The sequence below is a fragment of the Agelaius phoeniceus genome, chromosome 4, assembly GCF_051311805.1.
Source record: "Agelaius phoeniceus isolate bAgePho1 chromosome 4, bAgePho1.hap1, whole genome shotgun sequence".
Classification (NCBI taxonomy): domain Eukaryota; kingdom Metazoa; phylum Chordata; class Aves; order Passeriformes; family Icteridae; genus Agelaius; species Agelaius phoeniceus.
The window spans coordinates 17,617,582-17,641,421 of record NC_135268.1 but is presented as its reverse complement, the minus strand read 5'-3'; the positions used below and the strand labels follow the sequence as shown (position 1 = coordinate 17,641,421).

General features: G+C 45.1%; 1 protein-coding gene across 2 annotated transcripts in view; it reads left to right on the top strand.

Moving 5' to 3' along the window:
• AFF1 (ALF transcription elongation factor 1) overlaps positions 1-21,897 on the top strand; it is a 67,426-nt gene extending 45,529 nt beyond the window's left edge. Inside the window, exons 8-21 of one of the 2 annotated variants that reach the window (XM_077176992.1) lie at positions 3,747-3,801; positions 3,930-3,973; positions 5,372-5,528; positions 6,830-7,699; positions 9,308-9,405; positions 11,248-11,488; positions 12,286-12,377; positions 12,962-13,025; positions 13,820-13,956; positions 14,191-14,262; positions 14,880-14,973; positions 15,076-15,119; positions 15,903-16,147; positions 18,732-21,897. In XM_077176992.1, coding sequence (XP_077033107.1) covers positions 3,747-3,801; positions 3,930-3,973; positions 5,372-5,528; positions 6,830-7,699; positions 9,308-9,405; positions 11,248-11,488; positions 12,286-12,377; positions 12,962-13,025; positions 13,820-13,956; positions 14,191-14,262; positions 14,880-14,973; positions 15,076-15,119; positions 15,903-16,147; positions 18,732-18,853 — 2,335 coding nt within the window. In that variant the 3' untranslated portion in view covers positions 18,854-21,897. The remainder of the gene's footprint in view (positions 1-3,746; positions 3,802-3,929; positions 3,974-5,371; positions 5,529-6,829; positions 7,700-9,307; positions 9,406-11,247; positions 11,489-12,285; positions 12,378-12,961; positions 13,026-13,819; positions 13,957-14,190; positions 14,263-14,879; positions 14,974-15,075; positions 15,120-15,902; positions 16,148-18,731) is intronic. The other variant, XM_054633417.2, reaches the window with a different exon arrangement.
• Positions 21,898-23,840: the final 1,943 nt, after the last annotated feature.

Below are 23,840 nucleotides of genomic sequence, written 5' to 3'. Positions count from 1 at the left end.
CATTTTGTGCTCTTCAGCCTACAATAATGCATCCAACTGACATAAATTACAAAAGGCCCAAACTGAATGTGATTGGTCCTGGATATTCTTTTGAAGCCTGGGAGGGCTATCAAAGCTACATCTACAAGAAGTATAAAAAACAGGGCTGAAATTTTAAAGCAAAAAAAAAAAAGGTAGATAAAATAACTTGGTGCTGTCCTTGTAGGTGAAAGTGATTATCTGTTAATTAGGTTAATTACAGAAGTTGCTTGAAAGCAGTTTTGTGTGGGCTGACATTAATCTTTCAGGATTTACTTGGCCAAATACAGCATTGCTAGGTTCTGAGCCCTCAGTAACAAACAGAAATCTTTCCATGTCTGGAATGCTCAGGGGTCCATGTGCAAGGCACTTGCTGAACCATTAAATTTAAATGTCTGTCAGTTCATATGATACATAAAGATCTTGTTACTCCATGTTATGTTTTTCCATGGAAGGCTTCAAACTACAGACTACAACACTTACTCCACTTGTTTGCCTTTTCCTTATCACAAATCATTTAATTAAAAACTAAACAAAACTGGGCTAGTCACAAGTAAAAGCAAAACCATGTCTCCATCTTGGCTGAGATTGTAGAATTTTTCACTTAAGCTCTGTAGGGTCTGTTAAACATCCCTTTTCCTACTGTTCTAGCATAATGCAGAGGAGCTCTCACTCACTGGGAGCATGGGATAGTATCTTGCTGAGCAGTACTCCTTTAATTTCTTCCTTATTTTGCTTCACTTTCATCTACCCCAGTTTGTTCCTCCTCAATGATGTCTGAAAATTTTCATTGCACTACTAAAACTAGCAGTTCCAACTGCTCCAGGCTGTGCCTTCCTCCCCAGCTACCCTATGACCATCATCATTATTTCAGTTCACAGCTGCTTGTAAAAATCCCTTTAGCCCTTTAGTCAGTTTTTGAGGCAGCAGAGAGAGAGAAGAGACTTTTCCTGCAGACAAGAATTGGAAGAGACTCCTTCCTTAGCCCATGGGGCCAGAATTGTAAATTTGGCACAGTATGGAGCTCTGTCCTTAGCTGTGATCCCCTCTCTGCTCAGCGTCCTTGCTGGGCACTTCAGAGCCAGTGATCATCTGCAAGGGATGTGTGAGCCTGTGGTTGGCAAAGGCAGTGGAAGCAGGAGGAACAGGGTGGCCTGGGTTTGTGTCTGAGTGAAGTTTGCCCGAGGATTTCTTCTACATCTTTCCCTTGAAGTGATACATCCCTTCTTTTCTGTGTTTGTTTTCTCTGGCACAACAGGCCTGGCTCTCTGTGCGGTTCAAAGCGCACGTGACTGTCTGAAAATTCAGCTGCCTGGAGTGGCTTGTGTTGCAAAGTGTAGCTGGCTGAAAACAAACAGTGATTGTGCTGGTTAATTAGAAGATGAAATCCCAGGGCATCTGTGTGCCCAAATTAAGCATTCAGCTTTTCAGAGCGTGCAGGGATTTCCCAGATGGATTTCATTCTTGAATGCAGCCCTGAAGTTTGCACCTGGCAGTGCTGGAATGGAAGCAGCCCTTCTTTGAAAAGGAGACATGCCAGCTCATTCTTGGTGATGCATCTTTAACCTGGCTAGCAGAGAGGGACCAGCCTGTGCTTTCTGTGAGGTTGTTTGGCAAGTGATAATAATTTTAGTGCCACTTCTCTCACTAAAAGAACTCTTTTTAAATAGCTTTAGGGAGATTAATGGTGTGTACATAAGCTGCAAATGAACAGGTCCTGCAAATGAAACCTTGGCATCTATTATTCCTGAGCTAACTGGAGCATTAAAATTATTAAGGCAGATTTATTTTCTTTAACTAGGCTACTTAACAATTTGTCAAAATCTTGTTTTGTGGAAATTGGCTTTGTCTACCATTGCAGAAGTATGACTTGAAGTTTTAGTGTTCTTCCTTGATCCCAAATAGGGCATAAGTAGTTGCAGTGCTCTTTTATGTTGATATATTTTATTTACCAGCAGCTAAGGTGGAAAAGGTAGTCCTTTTTATTACAAACAGTTAAATCAGATTTAAAGAGATCTAGGTAGTGTCTTTGCATGAACCTGTCCACAGCAGGGTTTCGAAACTAAATGATCTCTAAGGTCTCTTCCAACCCAAACCATTCTATGATTCTGTGATTATCCTCTCACCTCTAAATGAAATAAGTCTTTAGTCCACAATTCTTAAAGCAGAACGAAACAGAACAAAATCAAAAAAACAAACAACACCCCAAAACCAAACTTAAAACCTTTCAGTATGTTTTACCATCCCTGAAAGTTTCTTCGCTACCATCTTTGAAGGACTCCGTCCCCTTAGGAGTTGTAAAAGAAAATAAAAAGGATTCATTGAGATACCAGTAGATCCTTAGCCAAGCTGCCCAGAAGTGTGGAGAGTGCCTGTGCTGTCACTGTTCTTTTTTCATTTCTGTGCCTCATCTGTCTGGCAGTGAGCTCAGGCTCTGGCCCACAGCAGAGCTGGCTCGTGCAGGATTGCTGCAGGCTGTTTGCCTTCTGTAGGAAATTTGGAGCTCTCCTTTTCCAAGGTGGTGTCTCATAGTGCTTCCCTTCAGTGTTTACTCTAAATGAAGAGGCAAGAGGTGATTTCCAGCGAGAAGGTGTGTGAGGAAATGAGGCAGTGGAGGGTAGATCACAGGGGAATGGCAGTCAAAACGAACAAGGAAAGCACCGACTTTTTCCTAATTTCTCCCCCTTTTTCCAGGGTGATGTGGTTCACTGGGGATCATTTATAGTTGTTTTCTTGCTATGAAACATGTTGTCATGAGGGGTCAGAGTCCTATTTTTCTTTTTTGGCCACAAAAAAATTTCTCAGAGAAAGCGCTTGGTTTGAAATGAGGTTGAAATAAGCAGAGTTGAGTTTTGTCCTGATTGATTAAAATTAAAATCTCTGTCTCAGCTCCCAAGCTTTTGATCCCATTTTTCAAAGGACACTTGAATAATCATCTGGGTTGAGGAGTCAATTGCCAGGTAGTTTCAAGATTTGAATAACTATACTTTTGAATAGCCAGGTTTTACCTGCCTATTTTTCAACTCCTTTGGGATGCCTGCACAATTGCCAGAGAGGGGGATTACAATCTGGGAGAGAGCTTTGGGTCCCTCTCCTTCCCTTCCAGCATTTTAATTAAAAATTGCAAACAGTAGTTACCACCTGCAGCCACAGGACTAAATGATGCTTTTGGAAATGTTTGTGGGCAGCCTGCTCTCTTCTCTAGCAACAGTGAAACAGAGCTCGTGCCTGTCCACTTGTAAACTGCTCTGAGTACCTGAACTGCTTGACAGTACTGCTGAAATGTGCAGGAGAATGGAGTTCCTTGAGTAGAGAAGAGATGGGAGATAGGCTTGACCTTGGCATTGACTTACACATGTGTGAAAGGAGACTTGAGCAGCAAAATGAGAACCCCTGGGACAGAAGAAAAATTTGCAGTCCCTGAGAGCAGTGTGTGTGAACTTGCACATCTCCTGGTACTTCTGATGCTTTCTGTCCCTTGGGGACCCAATGCAGGCTGACAGCATGAGAGTCTCTTACTGTACCAGTAAAAAAAAAAAAAAGTAGTAAAATATTTTAACCATTCATTTCAAGTCATGATAGGGTTTAATAGATTGAGCATGCCAAATGTTCAGAAAAGGTGGGGGAGGTTGTTTTGCTTTGGCAAGTACAAACCAAATCTTTATCACTGCCTGCTGCTTCAAAATGTGTCTGCCTTGGCTGATATTTATCTTCTGGTTGTCTTTCAGAATGCTCCAGGACGACCTGCAGCTCAGTGATAGTGAAGAGAGTGGTGACGATCAAGTCGGTTTTAGCTGTTTTATACACTAGGCACACAGACTTCCCTTTAAACATCACCACTTGTTGCATTGTTCTGAGTTCTGAGCTAACCTTTCCTCCCCCTCTCCTCTTTGTCTTTGTGAACAAAACAGGTTGTTGAAAAGTCACCTTCTTCAGTTGCTCCTCCAAGGTACAGGTTTGTTCCCAAACTACTAGCTAGACCACATAAGGAGAAAAACAAAACTGCTTTTTATATGTGGGCTAGGAGGGTAAGGGTTCCTGGTTTCTCTTTGGTTTCTGGCTGCTCTTGAAAGTCAGCTTTAGTTGTGTGGGGTTTTCCGGAAAGTTCCCATTAGAAATGAGTTATCCAGGTATCCTGGATCTTGCCTATGAACCAGAACTGTATTTCCTCAACTGCTCCTTTCTCTTCTCCTCCTCCCCTCCACCAGTGTGTCTATAGATCACACTGCAGCTAATGGGATTTTCAGCTGTAGTGGCCATGGGTGAGATGTGAGTCCAGTTTTAGCTCAGAAGGAAGCCCAAAACAGCCAAGTGGGTAAAGAACAGGAAAGGGTTAGGAAGACTCATTGAGGCTGTTTCAGCTCCTCCTGATAAGGAAGCTGATTGTAAGCAGTTCTTGCCATGTATTGTTACTCAGAGGCAATATTCAAGGTGGACTGAAGAGCTGTACATCAGCATTTGAGGAAGAAAGATGGAAAAGCTCAAAATTTTTCCTGTGTGAGAGCACTGACATAGATTTTTTTGGGCTTGATGTGTATATTCTTCAAGCACAAGAGTGGGCTACATAGTCAGACTTGCAGAGCACACCAATGGCATGATCTGTGTCTCTGCACACTCTTAAAATGGGAGTGTTCTCATGATATCAGTCTTGGATCAGCAAGGAGTTTGCCTCCAACTCATACAAATGTGTTGATACTTATGTGGGAAACCAAAGTAGAAAAAATAAATTAAAATATCTACATTTTAATTTTGTAAGCCCATTTCAAAAAGAAAAGCACTGTGCATAAAAGGGAGAGCTCTTCCTTGATTCCATCCACTCCATTGTCAGTGTGGAGAAAACACTTTTTGTTAGAGCAGGGTGTTGCAAGAAATGCTCCTGTCTGATGTGGCTATTAATAAAGTGCTTACAGCAGCATGACCAAGTAACACAGATGAAGTGAAAACTTAAGAGGGAGAAGAGAAAAAACAGAAACCATCCTGAAGTATATGTTCCTGCCTTGTTCACTTTTCTTGGAAGTTTTTCATTTTGAGAGTTGGGTTTTTCAGAAAAGCACTGGGCAGTTTCAGTATTTTTTAAACTTTGGTTGGCAAAATGCAGCTCCTCATTGTGGTAGTGGCATCCTGCTACATATTTGACTGGGTTGGAGTTGAAGGTTTTATTATTTCCAGCAATTTTGTATTCTGGTGCTTTATTTTTTGAGTATGCTAATGTATTTCTCTGCCTTCTCCCCTCTCATCTCAGTGCCAAAATAATGGGGTTTCAGTTTTTGTTTCTGAATAAAACTCTCAATATAATAAGTAAGTAACCTTCAGCCATACTGCTTTCTAATTTTATCTCATGGTGGCCTTGCAGTTCCTTACAGTCCCAGCCCAAGAGTGTGGCATCAGCACATTCCAGCAGCTCGGAGTCAGGGAGCACCAGTGACTCAGAGAGCTCCTCAGACTCGGAGACAGAGAGCCCCTCGAGTGACAGTGACACGAGCGACCCCCCGGGAGCACCGGCGCCTCAGGTGAATGCAAAGGGGAGGCAGGGGGGCTCCCACAGCCCTGTGCCTCACTCTGCTGCCAAAGGCACTCAGGGCAGGGGACCTGCAACACTCTCACTGAGCAGGTGTCCCCTTGACATCTTTGCTGCGTCACTCAACTTTTCTTGCCCTTGGCTTCCATTCTAGAGTTTGTCAACCTTAGTTACCCTTACTACCAACATAATTAGGCTTTCAGATGCCCAGCCTTTGTTGGGCATTGCATCCCCCATGTCCTTTGGCACAGTTGTCCAGCTGTCCTGGAGGAATCAGTGCCTTCACTGGGGAGACAAGAGGAGGCACAGAGGGAAAGCACAGCTGGGCTGTTTGGGGCCCACCTCTTCCTGTGCAGGATTTCTGGGTGCCTTTATGGGCAGTGTCAGGGTGAGAGCAGTTTCCTGATAATTTGAGAGGAGCTGCTGCCTCCCTGGAGCTCCTGTGTCTGACTGACAGATTCAGCTTCTCCCAGGTTGCAGCTGAAGGGATCAGACCTCCAGAAAGGGCTGGAATATGCTTAGTCTTGCTGCTGTTGAATTTGGCTTGGATACTGCTGCACTGGCATTTCTGAGGCTTTTATTGGGAAAAGCAGACAAACAGAATTTGGTGCCTTAAACTTTCATAATTGTGAGACCATGCATTTTTAAAAAAAATCTGCTGTAGAAGTGCTCATGCTTTTAAACAGTTCTTCCAGCTTGCAAAACATTCTCAGGTGACTGGGAAGTACATGGCTGCATGTGTCTGCAGACCACAGCTGATGCAAAACAATCCACTGGCAGTTTGAGGTCCTCTTACAAAGCCCCTTGTAATTTATTTTTCCTCCCTTCAGCTGTAGCTCTCTTTCTTTTCACCTTAGAAGTGCATGAACAGGGAGAAGTGAAAAACAAGCTTTGAGACTGCCTATCTTTCCATCTCACTCTAATACTTTTTGCCCTCCAGCAGCTGAGTTACAGACTTTGCCCACTGTGAAGTGGTGTCTTTGCAAGAAGATGTTATACTTCTCATCTTTTACTAAATTCTGCCTGGTTTGTCCTTAAAATACTGATGAAGTCCTAGCTACTTGACATTGACCTTTCTGTCCTTTTTTTATTCAGCCAACTGTTCATCCATGATACTCTGGAGTAAGTTAGCATGTGCATGGCCTGTTTGTTTATAGTCAGTTCTTCACATGCAAAAGCAAACACTTTGAGGCCTCTAGGCAACAGTCTTAGGGCTCTGGTAAGCTGGGCTAGGATGGAAACAGCCCATAAAGGCATCAGGTTTGAATCCTCCCTTTCTCTTTTTGTCTACAGCCCGAGCCACCAACTTCTAATAAGTGGCAGCTGGACAACTGGCTGACCAAGGTGAACCCAGCAGCAGTGCCAGCAGAGAGCCCCAGTGACACTGCCCGAGGGGATGGGCGTGAGGAGGGCAAGGGGCAGCAGCAGGGCAGCAGCAGCATTTCCTGCCAGCAGCACACTGAGCTGAGGGAGCCTCCTCACAAGAGCCCAGTGGCCAGAGCTCCTCAGGAGGCTCCTCTTCCGACCAAAGGCAGCTGCCAGAAGGCTCCTGCGCGCGCCCAGGAGCCCTCGCCCAGGCAGACCGTGGGGATCAAAGGGCCCAGCAAGCCCCTGGTGCACGAGGGGCCCAGGAGGGGCCTGAAGGTGGAGAGTGAGCCTGCTCCTTTGGAGCTCACAGACCAGTCTTTCAGGGACAAGCCAAAAGTCAAAAAAACAGCGAAGACAAAATCCAATGACAGAAAAGACCCGAAACCAGGACTTCAAGAGCCCTCTGAGAAAAAAAAGGATAAAGGCTCCCACCAGGCCAAGGCCAAACCTTTCTTGGAGCCCAGGCTCATGGGAGATGCCCAGGCATGTGATGCTCTCAGTCCCCTTCCTCAGGGCACAGCCCCCATCAGGACCAGCAGGCACAGGCCTCAGGATTTGCACCAGGAGAAATTGCCCTTGCCTCTCGGGGAGAAGTTGCTCTCACCAGTGAGGGATCCCCCAAGCCGTGAGCACCTCGTGGTGAAAATAGATCTCTGTCACCTGGAAAAAGTCCCTCAGCCCTCCAGGAAAAATGGGCACCAGAGGAAAGCAGAGACCAAGGACCTTCCTGATGTGAGGAAGCAGGACTTGAAGAGGAAAGCCACGGACACTCCTGAGGAGTCCCTTGCAAAGAAGGTGAGAGATGGAGTGGGAGCTGGGTTTGTGCAAGGACTGATGTGATGTTTGAAAAGCCTATGTGGACTTCCCACTTCATAGGCTGGAAGTAGAGCCATTATCCTTCTGTAAAGCTATTATCAAGGGGAATGGGAATCAAAACTGTCTGCAGATGTTTCTTGTTGGTCACAAATCCCCTCCTGAGCAAATTAAAAGCCCTGTAAGCTGTCAAACACGTTTTAGTATTTTAGAATATATTTTTGCTCTGTTTTTCTGAAATCCTGGTTTTCTCAGACTATAAAACCAGTTGTAACAGTGGCTTTCCCTTGAATTACAAGACAGCCCTTTATTTAACTGAGGTGATTGTTGCTCACAAGTGTTTTTTGAAAAGCTGACTTCCAAAGGAGACTATGAATATACCTCCAGCCAGCTGGGTCAGCTGCACAAAGAGTTGGCTGCAGACCCTGTGGGGAATGGGTATTCCCTTTGGGTATTTCAGTCCCTGGGTCCCTTATTGGTCCTCACAGAGCAGGTGTCTCAGCATGGGTAGGTGAATAATCTTGGTTTGGGTTTAATTTACTTTCACCATTTTATGAATTTCCTGTAGTTGTGAGGGAGAATTGAGAAGGAAAATCATGAAGAAACTTGAGAGACCTCAGAAATTTCTGCTCTAGCAGAGCAATGGGACAAAGGGAAACAGGCAGCCAGTCTGTCTAAGAGACAGAGGAGAGGAGCTATTTGAGGTTAGACATGTCTTCTCTTGCAATCTCAGTGCCTGACTGCAGGGAAACCCCCTGAGGGCCTCGCTGTCAGCTCTGTCAGTGCATCAGTACCCTCGGGGGCTCAGGTCTCACAGCACCCAGCTGGGTCAGGTAACCTGGAACACAGTGCAGGGATGTGATCTCAGTGCTGGAGCCTTGTCCTGAGCACCCTGCCAGACAGACTCTGTGTCACAGCACAGCCCTGTGAGTGGCACAAAGCTGGCTGTGTCCCAGGCATGAGGACAGGCTGGGAGCAGAACTCACTGGGAGCACGCTGGCGGAGAAGGAGCGGGAGGCTCCGCTGGATGGGAGGCTGGACACCACCCAGCAGTGTGTGCTTGCAGCCCAGAAAGCCAAACATGCCTGGGCTGCATCCAAAGATGTGTGGTCAGGAGGCTGAGGAAGGGGATTGTGCCCCTCTGCTCCTCTCTGGTGACACCCCCCTGCAGTGCTGTATCAGCTCTGGGGTCCCCAGGTTACTGGTGCTTTAAAATTTCACCTGTATCAGCATCTTGGTGATAAAAACCAAACCCTCTGCACATCTGGAGTACCTGTGTGGAGTATCTCACATGAAAGTGCCTTGCTTTTGATTATTGTTAGTAGCAACAGGTTTAGCAGTCCCATCCCTGCCACTGCAAAGCAATTAATCTATCCAAGCAAAATTAGATAAAATGTCATTTTAGATTACTTGTCAGTGAGCTTGCAATCTGTATCTTCTGTGCTGTGGGTCTGCAATCTTTTGGTTTCAATATCTTTTCTTTTTTTTTTTAACCAGACTCAATCAAACTTAGCTGTGTTGGTCTGTATTTTATGTGAACTTTGAAAACCTAAGTGATTTTATGTTTCCTTTTTTTTTCCTTCCTATTAGAGGGGAGAGAAGGAGGAGACTGATAGGAAGAAAATGAAATCTGAAAAAAAACCCAAATTATTGCAGTCTTCAGCTAACAAAGACTCCAGTAAATTGAAGTGAGTATACAGTGGTGGAATGGCAGAAGGATGTATAAATCCAAATCTTTCCTAAACAGCTAAGATCAAGGAACTATATCTCCTATCCTTATACTCATGAGTTTGCTTCTAACATAATTTTCCTTCTGAAACCTGATCTACAGCAGATTTGCCTTTACATCCTGGAAGCAACCAGTCCAGAAAGCAGCTCTGTAGGTGTGGGTGGGTAAGGGCAGTGAGCATTTCCTTCTCCATAAAGTCATCCTCTTGTCTTTGCCTTGTTTTCCTAAGTGACCCAGTGGACACAAAACCAATGTGCCTTTTGAGTCCTGACTGTCTGCAATTTCAGGTGGCCTTTGTGACCAGAATTCCTCTTTTTTGTCCTAGTGTAGCATTTGCAGTGCTTCTGGTAGCTCTGCTGGAGCTTGCCCTGTCATTTGCATAGCAGAGCACTGCCAGCATTCTGGCTAGCCCTTTGCTCCAGTGACTGCTTCCAAGAGCATGTTTCCAACTGGGCAGTGTTCCCGAGAGGGGAGACTCATGCCTCAGTCATGGGCTACTGCATTCAATTCCTGCTTGCTTGTGGCTTGAATTTGAGGTGTTGGCTTGGACTGGTATGTAGTGTTGAGGTTTGTGTCCTGACAATAGGAGTAAACTGCTTTTCTGAAGAGAAAACACCGACGCACTCTGGAAGCACTGAGGAATTGGGACTGCCATTTAGTTGGGTGAAGGGATATTTGAACTGTGGTAGTCATGCAAGAGCTTTAATTCTGGGGCTTATTCCTCTTTTTCTCAGTGAAAATGAGCACCTGTTTTAGTTATGTTCTGGCTTTTGGACTGGGAAGAATAGGATGCATTTTTGGGAAGAGAGTGCACTTGGGTGGGTCAGGTGATGGTTCTGTGCTCTGTGGAGCATCAGCTGTGCCCAGGTGGAGAAGCTTGAGAGCATATGTGTGGTGTGAGTGGGGACCAAACCATGGGAAAAGTGTGTGGTGGAAGAGGGGAAAGGATTGCCCCACACACAGCAGAATGAGGCAGGATGTGCACCATCACACCTCAGTCTCCTCACTGGTTAAACTTCATTTCCTCCTCTTCTGATGTTTCAGTCCACAAGCTGGGATTCCCTGCTCAGAGTTTCCTTGGAAACTTTGAGAAACTGAATAAAAATATGTAAATGAGCAGTGGTGAAACGAAATTTAGAATTATTTGGTGCTACTTAGGGCTGCTCATCCTAACTTCAGATGATCAGAAATCTAATGTTACTAAATGTGGTAATCTCTGCCATTTAAAAGCACAGCATATTAAGTCTCTCTCAACTTTGTGAGTGTTGTCTAGTTGATCTAGCAAGCCTTAAAGGAGGAATCAGCTTAATATTATCAAAGCACATACAGGATCAAGTGTCAGGGTGAGTATCTCTTACCACAGAAAATACTATCTACCAAAAGGGGGAGAGGCAGGCAAGGCTGCAGTTCATTTGCCTTGTTGGGTGATTTGTCCCAGGGATTTTTTTCACTGTAATCACTTTCCTCACTGAGTGAAAAGGCACTGGATTGGAGGCATGCTTTTTTTACAATGATGTCCTGATGTTCTGGTTACAAGTGTTAGCTCCAAGGACAAGTTCTGAGACTTATTCCTACTTGTAAAGCAGCTTGCTTGTATGTTGGTGGTAGGTGAACATTTGCTGTCTAAAGCACAATGAAGCCCCTAAAGTTTTGTTTCACTTTTGTTGAATTCTTTGTATTAACAAGTCATCTCCCACTTCCAGAAGAGTTTAAACAGAATTGGCACATGATGTAACTAAGTTTGTTAAAAATCCCTACATTGTATGTACACCGTATTCATGAATTTGCTTCCCATTTCCAGAGCATCAAAAGCTTCATGTGAAGGCCAGAAGAAAGATGTGCTCCCACCACTGCCATCCATGTCTGCTGCACAACCTGCCCCAAAGTCAGCCAAGATGACCCAAAAGAGACCCAGAAATGAGACTGATGAGCTGCCTGCCATTGATAACCCTGCCAAGAACAAGAGCAACCACAAGGATCCCTCGTTTGCCAAGCGCAGGAAAGTGGAGGGAAATCATACAGAACTGTCCAAGGGCATCAAAGTAGGTATCCAGGATAAGTGGTGGGATGTTCCCTCCAACATGGGTGATATGTGATTCTCTTCAGAAACATACTCTGTAAGCTCCAAAGGCATGAGAGTCATGTTTATCCTAATTACCATTTTAGACTGCAGGCAACTGCTTATACAACACTGATGGTATTGGTGTGAACATAAGTGTGCTTACAAAAAGAAAGAGAGGATTGCTTAACAATAAGAAAACAAGCAACCTGTGGCATTGACTACAACCCAGGTGTAAGCTTTTATAGCTTGTTTACAAAATGGTTCATGATCCTTGCAGCTGATTATTTGCATTTCTGGCTTACAAAATTTGGTTACGTGGCTGTTTACTGGAGGCTTGGGCGTGTGGTCTGGGATGTTGCTCTGTGTGTGTTAAGCCAGACTGTGGACACTATTAGCTGGCTCTATCTGCTTGCTTTTTCCTTTTCCCTGTAGTTAGTAATGGGGAATCAGCTATTGTGTGGTTAAGGTGGAAATAAGTGTGAATAGATCTTATCATTCTGCCTTGGCTAGAGGACATGAGAGCTGTGCTGCTTGCAGCCTCACTGCCCTCTTTGTCATTGTGCAAGGAAACCTGCTGCTGAATTTCTCTGAGCTTGGGAGAAGTTTGAATGGTGTTAGGCATGACAAGCAGTCAGGTGAGAAGCAAGAGGAAGAGAGCCTGGAGAATAGACTATGCTTGGGACAGATAAACATTTTCACTTGAAATTTAGGAAAGCCAGGGTTTGGAATTGGTTTAGGCATATTTCTCTAACAAGCTTTATCTCTGCCCTTTTCCAGGGATCTGTAGGTGATGTCACAAAGCCTTTCCCAGTGCCTTCTATGCCAAATGGTACCTCTAAGCCAAGGAGACCTCTGATCAAGTTTGAAAAGTAAGTTTTTGTTTGACACCCCTCATCTTTACTTTCTGAAGGCATGAGGCAGGGCTGGCCATGAGGCCACTCTGGGTTCTGCTTTTTCCTGAGCACTTCTTTGGGAGGAAAGAGAGGGGAGAGATGTGTGAGATCTGTCCTGTACTGCCTTCTCATGCCACCCAAAGTAAAAGTAAAGGTTTACAAGCAAAGTTTTACAACAGTTTTGGTTTGAGGGAAGCTGCTCTGGAAATTAGGGACCTTTTCTCTTTTAAGCAAGTAACTTGAATACAAGTTTTGGTCTCAGATAAGTGTGTGGTTGCTGCCAAATTTACTTTGTTTAAATTAAAATTTATTTATGGGTCTGTACTTGAGGAATGATAGATGATATAACTACTGTCTTTCCATGGAAATGAGGAATTTAACTTGTTCCCATGGAAGCCCTACCTTTGGTATTTTTTTATTTCCAAATGTAAATTTTCAATATTATTCCAACATATATTTTTAAGAAATCAATCAACCCATAGCATCCTCTAGATAAGATAGTAAAACTGATATTTATCCTATCCTTTTTCATGTGTTTTTCCTCTCTGTCCCCAATTTAGGCAACAGTCAAAGGAATACTACATTGAACAGGCCCAGAGGCTGAAGCACAAAGCTGATGCAATGGTAAGTCTTGACCTTGTGCTGGGAATGCTGACCAGCTCCTGCTCTCAGCCCTGGTACCTGTGTGGGTGGGAGTGAGGTTCACTGGCTACCAGGACTTCGTACTCCATACCTGGAGTGTGTCAGTCATGTGTTGGGAGGCTGTCTTTATTTGCCAGATAGTCAGATGTTTCTCTGGGATGCAAACACATCTAGAAAATGGGATTCAGGACTGGCATTGTCAAGGGCTTTGCTAAGAGCTATAAAAGCATCCTTGGAAAACAGATGGAACAGTTAGTTTTAAGACAGTTTGAAAAGTCAGGCAGTTATTGATTTGCTGGTGACTGAGACTTGGAAGTGGCCTTGGCAGATCTGATTTTCTCTGCTCTGTGCAGTTTAACAGTGTGCACAACGGAACATATTGCTTTACTAATTATGGCAGATAATTTTCTCAGTCAGATAATGTCCATTTGCTACTTTCTGTTTACCTGTGAAAATGAAGTGAGGGAATGCTGCAGAGGGAAATCCCCCTGCGAGGCAAGCCTCCAAGATCAGACAACAATATCTAAAAAAAAGCAAAGATAATAAATTACTCAAGGAAACCATTGAGCAAAGAGAGACAAATGGAGCCCACAAAGCTGAAGACTGGGATCACATTAAGTGTTCTGCTGAGAACCCTTTAATTTTCACCCAGAGGTCAGACTGAAATCTTTTTCTTTCTTCAAATCCTGCCTAACTAGGAAGAAAAGAGAGTTCAAGTATACTTGAGAGAAGTATGTTTGGTCTTTATAAAAAAGTGAGAATTTTCTTCCCAATAGACTGACAAGACTGGAAAGGCCTTTCAGTACTTGGAGGCTGCCCTTTTATTCATTGAATATGGGATTGCCTTGGAATCGGATGTGCTGGAACCAAAATCAGCTTACAGCATACTCAGTGACACCATAGTTCTCATCAAGTAAGTGGCTTTCAGAGGGTGACAGTTTGGCATGTTTGGAGGGGAGGGCATTTTGACACACAGTCCTCTGCTCAAGACCTTACAAAGTTTCTTGTGCCAGGACTAAGGACTTTGGAGCAGGTTTCTTCACTTTCTAACTGTTTTAAAGAAAATGGCATGCACTGTTTTTTCATAAACTGTGGGGCTTCAGAGTGCTCTGGTGGCTGACAAGGTCTTTTTATTCTGTTTCCCTAGATTCATCATGACTTTGAAACCATTTGCAGACTCCTCAGTCTCTTCACACGGAAAAATCTTTGCAGTGTTACGGTGAGTAACTGCGCTTCTGTTCCTTTGTGCACTGCTTTGGAACTGAGGGAAAGGTCCATTGCTTCCAGGGGGGAAGGATGAGTTAAATGGGAGTTAGAGTTATGCAAGGAAAAAAAAACAATATAAAGGAACAGAAAAAAAAACAGTATAAAAACCAGAATGAATTGAAACATCTCTAAAGTAAGCTGGGAGATCACAAGAGACCACATGGAGAAGGCACAGACTTTAAAATTTGATCTCCTGGTAACTTGAGAGCACATAAGGGCTTTCACCTAAGGTGAAAGAATGTGATTTGGCTGTCCATGTTTGAGCTGTGTAAGTGAAACTGTAGCTGAACATGGATGAGGTACTTCTGGATGGGGACTTACTCAGCCTTTGGCACCTTTGAGAGCCTGGGCACCTGTTTGTATGAAAGACCAGAGAAGGCCCTTCCTGGAGTTTCTTTCTTTCCCTTGTGATTTTTTTTTCACAAAGTCTTTTTTGATCATGATCAGAAGGAGGAGAAATTTTGAGCTTTCCTGATCTTGCAGTAGAGCTGAGGTGTGCCTGCCTCCATCCCTCAAGGCTGATGAGGGCTGGGCACAAACACTGACACTCAGGTGTGTTTCTGTCCACAGCATGCGCTGCCAGTCCATTCTGCACATGGCAATGTTTGGTTACAAAAAGGACACTGCAATGAGGTATTCCAGACTCCTGAATGACCACTTCAAGGTAGGGCACAAGTATCACTAAGCTGCCAGCTGGATGGCTGTGGTTGTTACTGATGTCAGCTGAACAATCCAAAACTAACTAGACTTTTATTCCTTGCTGCAGAGTAATTTCAGAGTAATACAAGCACCTTCTCCAGGTGTTGCAAGGTAAGATTTAAAAATTTGTTGTCATGTGTCTGTGTTTCAATGACAAGGAGTAGGAGCTTTTCTGTTTTCTGTGGTCATTTCATGTGGCAGAGAGGAAATGAAAGATTTTTTTTTTTGTCTTTCAAAATTTGTGGTGGAGAGATGCTTGTTTGTACTTTAACAGTGGTGCTGATTCCAATTACATTTTTTTGCCCACCTTGCACAGGATAGTTCATTGAGAAGTGAGTGTTCTCTTGAGAGCAGTGGTGGAAGCCCTGCCATACCAGTGACTAAAATTAGGTTGGTTGAAGTGGTGGGGGTGTGCTGAGCCAGGCTGTGTCTGGACGGCGGCCGGCTGACCACATTTATCTGCCCTGGGTCTATAAATAAATGTGTGTAGGCTGACCTGGCTGCTCTAAGGAGCTGCCAAAAGCTCCAGCCTCCTCAGGAGGGGAGCTTCAGTGTGCCTGATTTGGAAGGCATTAGGGAAAACACTTGGGTAATCTGGTGAAGACTTTCACAAGCAGGTATAGATTTTGGAAGATGGATGGATGGCCCTTTTCAGTGTCTGGTCCCACATTTTCTCTTGTTGAGTAGAGTCCTTCTAAATCACTTCCAAAAACTTGGTCTTGCCCTCGAGGTACAATTGCTTGTGCTGTAGCTGAACACATCTCACTTTTCAGCAGTCCACTCCATGCTGCAGGCCTGGGTGACACTGGATAGCTCCTGGCATGAGGCAGCCTTGTGGAAAGATGTTTAGCTCTGAAGCTGAATGTTTATGATGGTGTTTCTTTTCTGCTGCAGAAGCACAGGCTTGCCTTCTCCTCTTTCTCCAATACCCTCTCCTGCTGGATCTGTGAGTTCTCAGCCAGGATCAAATGATAGCAACGGCGTTGGCCACAGCAGTGTTGGCAACAGCGCTGGCTCTACTGTCACTGTCTCCTGTCACATCTCCAGTGTCACCTCCTCCTATGTCAACATCACCTCCTATATCCTCCATGCATATGAAATTTGGGAAAAGGCTGATGCACTGGCCAGGAAGAATAAAGGTAAGTTTTTGCCCTTTGTTTTTTCTGGCTCATGTGTCATGGTTATGTGTCTATTTGCTTCAATCCTGACACTCAGTGCAGCAAGCACCATACCTAAAGTTCAAAGCGTGAAATATGTTGAATATCTCTGCCAGGGCATATTGGCAGAGATACTTGATGGTGATATATTGATGAGTGTTCCCATTAAAAGGTTTTCTTGGCATCCTCAAATGTCCAAGAGCAAAGGCATGAGGGTGTCGAGTGCAGGAAACCAGCCAACTTGCTTGGTGGTAACACAAGAACCATAAAGGGTTTGGGTTTTTTCTGTCTTTCTCTTTGGGGCACTGTGCTTTTCTGAGTGGGTTTAAAAGTATCATTTTGGCCTGTAGCCTTGTGTTTTAGTTTTTGTTAAATTTCCAGGTCATTTTGTCTTGAAAATGGCGAAGCTGGCTTTTCTGCCTAACAGAGAAGCTGAGCAGCACTTGAATTTGAGTCCTTGCTGGGCACGTGCCCAGTATTTGCCAGGAGCAATTCCTAGAATTGCTGCAACTTTTTTATTTTACAGTTTTGTTGTTAAAAATGTTGTATTGTCATTTGGTTCAAGCAGTGGTTTTTACACAAAAGCCACAGGGTGGGTGCAGTCCAGCCTGTGACCTTGTCATCCCACATGGCCTCAGCAGTGTCATTTTCCATACAACACAAAGTTTTGTGAGCTAGTGTGGGTGAAGAGATGCATTGCCATGACCTGTTGGCAAACTTGCAAAAGAAAATAAGCACAATGTGCCTGGCTGGATTGTTGGAAGGCTTTAAAAATCCTCACACCAATGAGGCGGTTGCTGAAAATCAAAAGGCTTTCCAAGTCACCTTTGAATAAAAAACTGGTTGTTGGCTGTCCTCTGAGCAAATCTGTGCCTGCAGCAGCAGTTCATGTGTGGCATTTTTGATTCTGTCCTCAAAAGGCTGATAAAAGACTGGCACATAGGAGCAGTGGATGGTGCTAATAAGCCAGAGGAATGAGTCATGGAGGAAAATGTGTGGGAGGGCAGCCTGAGCACAGCCTTGCATCAGTCAAGACTAAATTCAAAACGTGCTCTTGTGGCTGGTCCTGACGTAGGGGGACGATGACTGGGTACTAAATACTCTGTGGAGAGTATTGGATCTGTGCAGAGACCTGTAAATACTCATGTAGGCTTGGTGGTGGTGTCACTGTTCAGGACAGTTGGAAGCATTTCAGACCTGGAACTTACTGCTAACCAGTGTAATATACAAAGAGGTACAGAGTGAAAACACAAAATGAACAAAAAAGGCCACATCCTTGATTCTTTTATGCAATTCATAGGACATAAGAAGAGGAAGAAAGAGCAGCAGCCTCTAGCTATCAGGATCTTATAAGCAGGGAAGTCCTGAGCTATTGGGAAGCAGTGAGCTGTAACTGCTGTCCAAGTCACTGGTGCAGAGCTGAAGTGCCCTCTGGAGGGTCCCCTGCCAGGTGCCAGCTCCTCACTGTAATTCAGAGCAGCCCTGTGGATCACGAGGCTGTAACAGGGTTGTCTTCCTGCTCTGATCTCCCCCTGCAAGGACAAGCTGAGGCTGCAGGCATGGACGTGAAGTCCCTCTCCTTTCACATGATGCTGTGCTGACAGATCAGGTTATCTTCTGTTTGCTCAGATAGGGGCTTTGAATTCCTCCTATTCCCCATGGAGGGCATGGATTCTGTAAACAAAAGCAGGAAAATCAGAGGGAATGTGTTCCCTGCCTTCTGCATTGGCAAGTATTAGAAAGGAAGTGTTGTGCACTCTGCTTCTGAAGAGCTCCTTGCACAGCCAAGTAGAATTTTTCCGCCTCTAGCTTCAATCTTTGGATGTCAGAAAGGAGAGCTGAGAATGGCCAGTTTCTGAAAAGCTGTTTAGCAACATGGTTGAGCTGAAGAGTGAGGGATTGGGCCTGTGTTAGTGGGAGGCAGGTCATGCAGGAATGCCTTGGAAAGGTGACTGCAAAGGAACAGGTGTGAGAATGTCCCACAGCTCATGGTCACCTGCACAGATGATTGCCAGCCCAGAGCAGGGCTTGCAGCCTGCCAGCCCCTCACAGCAGGGTCAGGTGTGCTGCCAGAGCCACCTCCTGTGCAGGAGGAGGGGTGGGATGCCTGGAGCTGCTGGTGGGATGGGAGGAATGTGAGATCTGCCTGACATGCTCGGCTAAAAGCAATCCAAACCAGAGCTGTATATAGCCTGGCAAGCTGCACAAATAGAGAAATCCAGATATCTCCAAGGTTTGAGGATGGATGAAGGAAAGGGGCCACAGCTGTGTGTGCTTCTGGGTGCTGCTCAGGAAGACACTCAAATTTGTTCTGTTTAGAATTTGGGAGAAACTTGAAGCAGAGACTGTGGTGCAAACACCCAAACTTTTGCTGCCCTACCACGGAGTCTCTGTGTCCTTTAAAGTGAGGACATGAGGAGGTGTTTCAGTGTGTGTGAATGTTTTCCTGTTGCCTGCACTGTTTAGCAGGACTGGCCAGCTGACTGTGCAGTCACTCCTCGCCTGTCAGGTGTGCCTGGCATATGAAACCAACCAAATGTTTTCTTCTCTCTCCCTTTTTCCCCAGAGTTTTTTGCTGAACTCAGTAGAGCGACGAGTGCTCTGGCACTGACCAGCAGCCTGACAGACCTGGTACACTACATCAGACAGGGATTACAGTGGCTGAGACTGGAAGCAAATATGCCTTAACTGGTTCTCCAGGTGGTTAAATACCTTGAAGTTTTTTTGCACTTTTGAAGCCTCAGAAACAGGTTAATTTTTGTTTTAATTGTTCAATACAAAGCACCTGCAAGGGAAAATATTTTAAATAAAGTTGGAAGTTATCTGGCTACACTGGAAAACCCTTGAACTGTGTTTTTCTAGGGTAGCACTTTGCTACCTTGAAAAAGAAGAGACAGAGGATGGCACCTTCCTTTAAAACTACGAAGTGCAATGAATTGTCTGAATGGCCCGATGTATTGATGGTCTATAAACATTTCTTTTACAAATAACCAGCAGGACAATAATTGCACATGATGCTGACAAGAAGGAAATCTGCCTCCAGAGGTGGTTATGCAACATCCCACAGTCTGCAGCAGTTGTGTGCCCAGACAACATGCCAGAGGAGTTGCTTTTGCAAGCACAGATGCAATCTTTGGTGTCTTTGTTCTTCAGAGAGCAAGTAGCAGCCTTGTCAAGCACCCAACAGCGTTATGTTACAGGAAAAGCAGCAAAAGGATCTGCTCTGCCTGCTTTCCAGCCTCACCCTCCTGCTTTTGTCAGCCAGCTGACAAAACTGAGGAAGCCACTGCCTTCAGTGCTGCAAGTGTTCTTTTCAAGTCATCACTACTTTGGTCCTCCTTGCTGCGCTGTCATCCATGCCCTGGGCACTCCAGCTGTGTTACTGAGGGGCTGGCTCAGCTCGAGCCTTGCAAGCCAAACACAGTTGGGGTGGCAGAACTACATGGTGTGTTTGGAATAGCTCTGCCTCTTTGCTGAGAGATGTCACCATGAGGATTCTTTGTGGGGCTGATTTTTTTGTCATTTCAGTGGGTGGGGGTGGAAAGCTGCACTGGTTCACTGTGATTGCTTGGACATTGTTCTGAGACCTTCCACGGGAAGGAATTGCTTCTGGTTAAGGAGGGATTAAGTGGCTGAATGTGGAACATAAGATAAATTTTGCATTTGGATATTTGCCTGAAACCATTGAGGGTCTTGATGAATATCTAAGAGCAGGATTTGTACCAAAGTAGAGTCTTCTTTGTATGGGAGACAACTCCTGTGTTCTCTCAGCCATGCCATAGGATGGGCCCAGTGACTTAGAAACCTGTCAAGGGGACAAGAAAGGGAATAATGAGCTGTTTCCAAGCATTATTTTCCTTGTCACAGTATCAGTGAGGGCAGCACCCATGGTATTTGTGTATTCAGTGGGATGACACCCTTCTCTCCCCAAAGATTCCCTGTGGTGTGACAGCAGCATCCTGCCGTCCTCATGCGCAATAGTGTGCCTTAGCCCACTGGTCCCCTCTCACATCCCTCACCCACTCTCACAGACCCCTGGGACTGGAGAAGAGTAGGATGGTACCCCAAAATAATTGTGTTTATGAGAAAGAATCAGCTCCCTTTCCCACATAATTTCATGGTTAGGGAGGAACAGGTCTGCAGAGGTGCATAAGTACCCCCTTTGTAACATACCTGCTCATGGGTTTGAGACTCATGAAAATGGACAGTGAATATATATCAGCAAAAGGTTTGCATTTCCAAAAGCAGGTTCTGTACAAGTGGCCCCTGCCATAGGGAAGCCTGGGCTCTTCTTGGTTCTGGGAGAGATGATGTGAGTGTGCTGGTCCCAAGCACAGGGGATCTCTCCTGTCACCTTCCCTGGCAGGGCACGACCACCAGGATCATGGCTGTGCCTTTCTGCACCTTGAAGGGATTGGCCTTTTACGTTCACTTTGTTAAAAACCTCAGAGCATTTCAGGGATGAGCTGTCCTAACAAGTGGAAGGAAGATCCATGTCCCCCCTCCCCATTTTACCTATCAAGCTTTGCTTGCACTCCTCCCCCCTGGAGCAGCGACTGCTCAGAGTGAGCAGGGTGGGAGAAGGGCTCAGCATTAACTGTTTTGTTCTCAGGAAGTGTGGGGATGGGCAGCCAGCCTGGAGGCTGATGTGCACTTTGGAACTTGATCCCAGGCTGGTGGATCGATGCCACCTTTGGACTTTGTCTTCAGACAAAGCTATTTCTAGGGTCACCAGCTGAGGAGGAGGAGGAGGAGGGAAGATGAAAGCTTTATTGAACTTGGAAACCACTGTGGGAACCTGCAGGAACCGTAGCCGAGTGTGAGGGGAAAGCATAAGGGGCAGCAGGGACAGGGGTGTCCTGGTACTCCCCTGCTGTGTGCATCCATGTCCCTCCCTGCTGCCAGCAGAGCTGCTTGCTGCTGTGCAGGAGTGGCTGTGTGAGGGCTGCTCCCATTCCCAGGACCAACTCCCCTGGGCTTTGAGGGGAAGAACATCACAGGCACTTTGTGTCCCAGGCATGTGGGGGCTCTTTGGGGGCTCTCAGCTCAAAAGCAATCTGTGGGAGCATCACTCCACAGCAGGAAGCTAGGTTTTGTTTCAGGACACAGGGAAAGACTGTTCACATAATAGGAAATTTTAAGGAAAGCCATCATATTTCAACCTTGAGCCAGGTCAGAGGCCTGCAGAGGGTTTGGAAGAAAGCTCATAATTTTCACCTGGGCCGATTGAGGCCTTTAAAAAAACAAACAAAAATGAAATAAAACCAGAAATCAAAACGTAGCAGTGGAGGAAATAGCATTTGCCATTCAGAAGCAAACCATTAATCCAAGGAAAACCAGGGGTGATTGTTTAATCCCAGAAAGAACGGAGGCAGCTATGGTGGCAAAGCAGCATCATTTCCACGCAATATTTATTTAAAAGAAATAATAATACATGCGTTGAAATTGTCAAATATTCTATTTTTAAGATGCCATTTATTTAATAGTTGAAAACCCCATTTACATGGAGATAGAGATCTCTTGTGTAACTGAAAGTCAAAGTCTGACTGCAATGTCCTTGTTTTTTGGTTTTGTCCTCTCCCATCCCTCTTGGTTTCCATGATAAATCTGTGCATCTTATTTTGGGGATGTATGTCCCTCTTGTACATAACCTTTTTCTGCCCTGTGTGTGATGGAATTTCTGAGATGGTTGATTCATATGGGGGAAATAAACAATAAATGAATGTTTGTTATGAGGTGTTTCAAGAGTCCTTGTGTTCTCAGCTTCTTGCAGAGAAATTCTAGTGTAGCTTTTCTCTGAATGGACTCACTGTTTCCCTTCTGAATGATGTTTAGGTATGAATTCCTGTACAAGAAGTCTCTTGTTCCCTTTGCTGCCCTGTTTGTCACCCCTTGCCCTTTCCTTAATGACCAAAAGTGGTGCAAATGAAGAGCTCAGAGTGGCAGGAGCATCATCGCTTGGGACATGTTCCCCCTGCCCTCCCAAATCTGATGCAGGGAAGGCTGTGCTGGGCCAGCTGCTGCAGCCAGCAGGGCCTGGCTCTGAGCCCTCCCTGGCAGGAGCATCCCACAGGTTGGTTTTGGACAGTTCACTGAGGTACATTAGAAAAGCAGGAGACAAGGCACAGAAGTGGTGGCTGAAGGGTCCTGCTCTGTGTTTGCCACAAAGGTGCTGCAGGGCTCGGTTTGTGGGTTGGTTTCTGAAGGGCTGTGGGGAGGATTTCCCTCAGGGAAACCCACAGGATTTCATGCCCTGTGGTGGCAGTGTCTCATTGGTTGTGCAAGGGGATCTCTGCCACGGCCTTGTACTTCTCATTGGAGGCTTTTCCCACTTTTTGTTTTTCAAGATGTTCCTTGGAAGAATGGTTTTGGCATCTCTGTTCACCATTGGGATACAATTTGTGATTCAGGTCTGTTCTGCAGCAGGCATTGCCCCCAGGATGTTTGCTGATCATGGATGTGGTTTTCTCATGCACTGTGTGAGTTGTAGGGGATGCTGACACCTGGGAATGCCACTGGAAATGCTGCTGCTGTTCCAGGTGCTGGGCACAGAAATGCACTCTTGGATTGTGCTTGGTGCAGGGCTGGGGCAAAGCAGGGAGGGTTAATTTTGGGGGTGGGATGGAAATGGGGTTGAACATGCCAGCAGGGAGGGCATCCAGAAGCCAGGCAGGATGTGGGGCTGGAGCAAGTGTTGGCAGCCCAGCTTGGCTTTCTGCCCAGGGCTGTGGCCCCCCTGGGCTAACACAGCCAAAAATATTTTTCCAATAATAGTTTGTTGTAGTTTCTTTAATTATCGAGTCTTTATTGCCCAAACCTAATTTTGCAATCCTATTTAATTTATTTTGAGATATTTTATTGATTATAGATGAGCTTGTGTTCTGCCTTTGGCTTGGCTTATCCTTTTCAAAAACAAATGTCATTTTTGGCAAAACAGCTGAGTTAAAGTTGATTGCACTTTCTCAGCCCTATGCTGCTCTCCAAATACTAAAACAGCCCCTTGGCAGCCTGTGCTTTCCTGACATTAACTGCAGTTTCAGCAACCCCTGTGTCAAAAAACCAACTCTGTTCCTGGGCTATCATCAACCTTTCTGAATGTGTTTCCATAACTTTTGTGTCCCTGAAACTTTTGCACTCACTGCTGCTTTGTGATGTCTTTTGTCAAGGTGTGGGGTTCCCAGAGTTCCCACTGGCTTTTCCTCCTCTCCTGCTCAGTAGTGCTGAGGGTTTTTTTGGATCTAGCCCTTCATGTTGCAGCATTAAGACTGTGTTTTACACTGTTAGAGGCATCTGCAAAACTTGTGGATTGTTTAGTGAAATCTTGATTTTACTGCTGGGCAGTTCCATACAAAGAAATACTTGTAAATGGAAAAAATAGTTCAGATTTTTTTTTTTCAGTTTCCAAAATGCATCTGTTTTTCACTTGTTCCATGTGAGGTTTTCCCAGATGCCTGCTGTACCTTTTTACTTGGAAACTACAGCTGTGGTAAATTCAAGTCTTTGTTTAAATTTTCATTTGAAAGAATCAGCAAATCCTGTCAGCTTAACAATTGTAAAGGAGTAATTACTTGAACAATGTAGTATCTTGAGAGAAGTTAGAATCTTTTGGACCAGGGAGGTTGTGGGCAAAAGGTAGCTGGGCTCCAGCCCAGGACATGGCAGGCAGGTCAGAACT